The sequence below is a fragment of the Gekko japonicus genome, unplaced genomic scaffold (genome assembly GCF_001447785.1).
Source record: "Gekko japonicus isolate JY-2015 unplaced genomic scaffold, Gekko_japonicus_V1.1 scaffold806, whole genome shotgun sequence".
NCBI lineage: Eukaryota > Metazoa > Chordata > Lepidosauria > Squamata > Gekkonidae > Gekko > Gekko japonicus.
The window spans coordinates 691,577-698,141 of NW_015160234.1; the positions used below are offsets into that span (position 1 = coordinate 691,577).

Genomic DNA, 6,565 nt, shown 5'->3' on the forward strand with positions numbered 1-6,565 from the left:
TTCCCCCTACTGTTGCCTCCGGGCTTTAGTGCCTCTGAATGTGGAGGTACCCCTCAGTCACCATGGCTAGTAGCCATTGATAGACTTGTTCTCCATGAATCTATCTAATCCCCTTTTAAAGCTGTTTATTCCTGTGGCCATCACTACATCCTCTGGTAGTGAATTTCACATTTTAATCACTACCTGTGTAAAGCAGTGAATTTCACATTTTAATCACTACCTGTGTAAAGCAGTGAATTTCACATTTTAATCACTACCTGTGTAAAGCAGTGAATTTCACATTTTAATCACTACCTGTGTAAAGCAGTGAATTTCACATTTTAATCACTACCTGTGTAAAGCAGTATTTCCTTTTGTCCATCCTGAACCTATGGCCCATCAGCTTCATTGGATGCCCTTGTGTTCTAGTATTTTGGGAGAGGAAGGAAAAGTTCTCTTTGTCAACTCTCTCCGCCCCATGCATAATGTTACAAACCTCTATCATTTCCCCCCTTAGTCAGCTCTTTTCTAAACTGAAAAGTCCCAGACTCTTCAGTCTTTCTTCATAGGGAAGGCGCTCCAAACCCCTAATCACCTCGATCACTCTCCTCTCCACTTCTTCCAGCTCTGCAATGTCCTTTTGGAGATACAGTGACCAAAACTGTACACAGTATTCCAAATGAGGCCACACCACAGATCTATACAGGGGCATCACAATATCAGCCATTTTATTCTCAATCCCTTTCCTAATAATTGCTAAAATAGAATTTGCTTTTTTCACTGCTGCAGCACACAGGGTTGACAATATCATGCAATGATGGCAGTGTTCAGTCTATCTATATACTAATAGCCAAGTTGCCCCCGTGAGTGCGGATCGCTAAATCCGCGCTCGGGGGCACTTGGGGAGGAGGGAGAGGTTTGTGCACACGTGGGGCGGTCCCCACGTGTGCACAAAAATCCAAAAAGTTTAAATCCCCCCAAAAGTGACAATGCGTCCCCTGCGCATGCGCAGGGGACGCATTGTCACTTTTGGGGGGATTTAAACTTTTTGGATTTTTGTGCACACGTGGGGACCGCCCCACGTGTGCACAAACCTCTCCCTCCTCCCCAAGTGCCCCCGCGCGCGGATTTAGCGATCCGCACTCACGGGGGCAACTTGGCTATTAGTATATAGATCGACTGAACACTGCCATCATTGCATGATATTGTCAACCCTGTGTGCTGCAGCAGTGAAAAAAGCAAATTCTATTTTAGCAATTATTAGGAAAGGGATTGAGAATAAAATGGCTGATATTGTGATGCCCCTGTATAGATCTGTGGTGTGACCTCATTTGGAATACTGTGTACAGTTTTGGTCACTGTATCTCCAAAAGGACATTGCAGAGCTGGAAGAAGTGGAGAGGAGAGTGATCGAGGTGATTAGGGGTTTGGAGCGCCTTCCCTATGAAGAAAGACTGAAGAGTCTGGGACTTTTCAGTTTAGAAAAGAGCTGACTAAGGGGGGAAATGATAGAGGTTTGTAACATTATGCATGGGGCGGAGAGAGTTGACAAAGAGAACTTTTCCTTCCTCTCCCAAAATACTAGAACACAAGGGCATCCAATAAAGCTGATGGGCCATAGGTTCAGGATGGACAAAAGGAAATACTGCTTTACACAGGTAGTGATTAAAATGTGAAATTCACTGCTTTACACAGGTAGTGATTAAAATGTGAAATTCACTACCAGAGGATGTAGTGATGGCCACAGGAATAAACAGCTTTAAAAGGGGATTAGATAGATTCATGGAGAACAAGTCTATCAATGGCTACTAGCCATGGTGACTGAGGGGTACCTCCACATTCAGAGGCACTAAAGCCCGGAGGCAACAGTAGGGGGAAGGCCTCAGCCTCTATGCCTTGTTGTTGGCTATCCAGAAGAACTGGTTAGTCACTGTTTGAGACAGGATGCTGGACTAGATGGACCATTGGTCTGATCCAGCAGGGCTCTTATGTTCTTATGACATAGCAAACATAGCTGTGGTTAGGATCAAGCCCAATAAGTAATTTAAAAGAGCAAGTGGGTTTCTCACTTATCATTAGACTATACACAGTATATAAGCATTTGTGTATCCTTCAAATCTGATTTTGGCTGACCAGTGTTTCAAATTTTAATGTACTGTAATTTACTGTACTATTGTGGACCACTGCAGAACTCCTGGAAGCCCTTACTTATAGCTGTGACACAAGTGCCCTCTAGTGGGTATTGTGGTGAAGGTCTTTTGCCAATTAAAAGTTAAATTGTAAGTTTTAAAGTCCTGTTTTTGTAAGCCATAATGTTCTAAATTTATACTTCTCCGGAAGTGAAGAGCACTTACTAAAGTATACTTACTAAATAGCCAGTGTAAGTTCAGTAAGTGCAAATGGTTTAAATTGTCTTAAATTGCCTAGCAGACAAATTACATAAAATATATCTCTCCCTCTCCCCTCACTAGTATGTTAAATTTTCTATGTGAACAAAATTGGTTTCAAGTGTCTTCTCAATTTGAAGTACGCCAATCACAGTAGCAGGCAATGGGGGGGGGATTTGGTCTTAATTCTCCCCCAGAGGGGGACATAGGTTGGTGATAGAGCATGTGCTTTCCTTGCAGATAGTCCCATGTTCAGTTTCTCCTGTTCAAGGGTTCATGAGTAAGAATCTGAGAATGGCCTTTGCCTGAGATACTGGAATAGCACTGCTTGTCAGAGTAAATTGTCCTGGGCTAGATGGACCAGGGGTCTAACAGCATAAGGCAGGTCAAATGTTCAAATCTTCCCCCACCTTTAAATGGGGAGAGGTGATTCCAGGCTCAGCCTTAGCATTTGCCACTATCAGGGCTGAGAGGAGCTCCAGGGCTTTGCACCAGTAGTCTGACTCTTCATAAGATGGGTTTATATGCTTTTCTTGAATGTCTTCATCATGTGTGCTGGTGAGAGAGAAGGAAAACCTGAGCGTGAGATTTAAGTCCCTTCCGTCAAAGGAGAAGGAAATGCTACTTATTGTAAATTCCATTTTTCAACATGTCCAGCATGTTCTCATCTTCCAGACTAGCACCTCCTCTTATTCATGAGGAACACCACCTTCTGACCCTACCCAGAAGAGTGACTTCCCAGAACAGTCATAAGCAAAAGCCACTCAGCACCTGGAAAGTAACACAACTCTAACAAGAGTAGCAATAAACTTATTAGTGGAAAGTGCTCTTAAGTTGCAGAGGCAATAGACAAACAAAGGTGGTTTCCCATTGCCTACCTCTGTGTCACAGCCCTGGACATGGTCTCCCATCCAGGGCTATTTTGGGGCAGGAACGCACAGGAACGGAGTTCCAGCTGGCTCCTGAGTTGGCCACACCCAGCAGGAACTCATTAGCATAATAGGCCACACCCAACAGCAGAAACGCATTAGGATTGGCTACATTAGGGGTGTGTGACCTAACATGCAAAGGAGTTCCTGCTACAAAAAAAGCTCTGGCCGCTTTGACAACAAGGTAAACAGAATAAGAAGCAAAAGGGGTGTGTGGCTGGATGACCACACTTCTGGTAACATGGGGGTGTGGCCTAATATGCTAATGAGCTGTGCTATCAAGGGTGTGACCTAATATGCTAATGAGTGGCTGCTGTTGGGTGTGGCCTATTATACTAATGAGTTCCTGCTGGGCTTTTTCTACAAAAAGAGCCCTGCTCCCATCCATGTACGAACCAGGCTGATCCTGCTGAGTTTTTGAGATATGCTGAGATTGGGCTGGCCTGGGCCATCCAGGTCATGACAGCATTAACCGTGCAGAGATTAAACACCTTAATGTGAAAGAGAAAGACAGAGAAGGTTATTCACTTACCAGTTCCGCACATGTCCAGGAGTGCCACAAACACCAGCACACTCCAAAGGATTGGAGGACTGTCCTTCGGAGGTGCCCGAGAACAGGAATTTATGGTAAATAACACTTCTTTTTCTCACGCCTGTATTCAGAGGGAAGTCTCTACTTCCAGAATGTGAAAAAAGCAACACTTACCTCTTCGGACAGGATCTCTAACATGTTACAGGTTAAAGAGCTCATTGCAGAATTCTGTGCCTGAAAGCCCTTTGGCTGTGGGCACTTTGTAATATTTGGTGAATGTATATATTGCAGTCCAGGTGGCACCTCTATGGATTTCCTCTGCAGGAAACTTTCCGAGCAGTTGCTTCCCAAGGAAAGATGACAGAAGCCCTTGGAAAAGAGCTTTGCCAAATGCTCTATATGCATCATAAGTAACATTCTCTGGGGCTTCCAGCTGTGGTCATCGTCAAGACATTCCCCCCCCCCCCATGGAGACCTCCTTGAAGGAAACAAAGTGTGTCTGAGCCTGTCCTTGTTCTTAGGTTTCTTACACCTTTGTGATGGCACTTCAGGCCTTCTCTTTCCCAAAAGTTTGTCCAGTCTCAGAAGAGATAGAGCCTTGTACCTCCTGAAGCACACCCGACTCCAATTGCAGTAGGGTATAGCTCAGGTGAAAATACATTCCTAACCAGGGTTGCTGTTCTTGGATTCCTCAGAGGTACTCACTATAGTGGAGTGAGGCATGATGAGGAAGCTGTGCTGCTGAACTGGGGATAATTGAGCACAGTCCTTTCCAGTCTCAGCTTGAAAAATGTTGCACATCACCATAGGCTGGGACTAGACAATATTTTTTTTCTCTTTAACTTTAAGACAATATGGTGACCAGACTGTTGTGGTCAGCTGTCTGCTGATCTCTCTTCCAGCTTGAAGGCTGAAAGAACCAAGTCCATAGCTACAGTGGGGGGTGACCAGACTGCTGTGGTCAGCTGTCTGCTGATCCCTCTTCCAGCTTGAAGGCAGAAAGAACCAAGTCCATAGCTACAGTGGGGATTTTGGGGGCTCTGCCCCCTTTCTTAAAAGCTAAGCCCCACAAGAATTTCTCCTGTAAATGCTTTTTTCAATAATTTATTAACATTTTAAAGGCATGTGCTCCTTTAAGCAGAGTGAGGTGCTGTAGTTGACTAATTGCCACACGGAGCAAGGAGGTTGGAGTAAGTGACCTCTAGTATCTCTTCTAACTCTGTGTCAAGAAACTGGTCTCCTTTAAGAGAGTTTTTTCTGCCCGTTAGCTTTCTTGACTACAGAAGTCACCATCCCCACCTGCTGGCTTCTGTTGCTTAGACTGGCAGAAGCGATGTACTGAGCACCTGAGAATGGTCGTTTAAAGTGGTTGACAGCTTGCAGTTTAGAGATCTATCCTGGTAGTAGCTTTCTATTGGCCAAATGGCTTTTCTTTCTGCACGGAGAACTTCAGCCCCACCAGTAAAAATTTGCCCCACAAGCCGCAGAATCCTGGCTATGGGCCGGAGATGGAATCTCTTTCATCTTCCATTTCTGTATTCTGTTGTTTCCTGACTAGGAAGCATGAGGGGGGGGGGGAGCAATGCAAAAATAAAACATTTTCAAATACAACTGAATGGTGTAGTGGTTAGAGTGTCAGACTAGGTCTGGGAGACCCAGGTTCAAATCCCCCCCGTCCCCTCACTGACCCTTTCTGGATGACTGTGGGCTAGTTGCACACTCCCAGCCTGACCTATCTCACAGGGTTGTTGTTGTGAGGTAAAAATGCAGGAAGGGAAAAATATGCTTTGGGTCCCCATTGGGGGAGAAAAGCAAGGTATAGAATCGTAGAATCACAGAGCTGAAAGGGGCCATACAGGCCATCTAGTCCAACCTCCTGCTCAATGCAGGATCAGCCTAGAGCATCCCTGATAAGTGTATAGAAAGTGGGGCAATTTTCTAAATAAACTTCTAAATAACTTCTAAATAACTAAACCATAAAAGTCTGTGAAGTCAGATGATAAACACCAGTACAGGAAGAGTTCTTATAAAGACCCTTCTTCTGCCCAAAAGGCCTTTGATCCCACCAGTGGCAACTCTGGATTCCCTGATGGAGTCAGAAGTGGAACCTTTGTTGTGACCAGGAGAAGATACTATCCTGAAAGAGGAGACTGTCCTCTGAACATGGGGCAGGAGACAGCTTTCCCCTAGTAAAGTCCATTTCATGTGCACTTCCAAAGAATATGAATATGCTGAATACCATTATCTGTGTTCTTGTAGGAGAACCAGGCAAGCCTAGCTATGGCACAGATGGACGAGACGGTGAACGAGGCCCACCTGGAGAGGCTGGTCTGCCTGGTGTTCCTGGCCCTCCTGGCCCCCCCGGGCCTCCTGGCTATTGTGAGCCATCAGCCTGCACTGTGCAAGCAGGCCTACGAGCTGGTAAGAATGTGAAAGGGCCCTGAGAAGTGAAAACACAATGACTCATGTTATTGTCAACAGTGTACTTACCTGCACATACATTTGACAAGAAAGAAACCAGAAGCAAAGCATACTGTAAACACGGAGAGAATCTTATGAGGCTTGACAGACTTTAGATGAACCGGCTGTCCCTTTCTTCACAACTTGTGCAAACAGCACATGGCAACCAAACTTTTTTTTTTTTTAAAAGCAAAATGGTGCTTACAAAAATGATACCAGATGGCTTTTATTTCTTCTTGTGGTGAAAGGCAGCTGTCTAATTCTTTTATTTTTGAAGG

The 6,565-nt window shown here is 44.9% G+C and overlaps 1 protein-coding gene across 1 annotated transcript in view; it reads left to right on the forward strand.

Moving 5' to 3' along the window:
• Positions 1-6,271, forward strand: part of COL9A1 (collagen, type IX, alpha 1) — a 140,607-nt gene extending 134,336 nt beyond the window's left edge. Inside the window, exon 39 of the mRNA XM_015412655.1 lies at positions 6,087-6,271. Within this exon, the coding sequence (XP_015268141.1) occupies positions 6,087-6,271 (185 nt within the window). The remainder of the gene's footprint in view (positions 1-6,086) is intronic.
• The last annotated feature ends 294 nt before the right edge of the window (positions 6,272-6,565 follow it).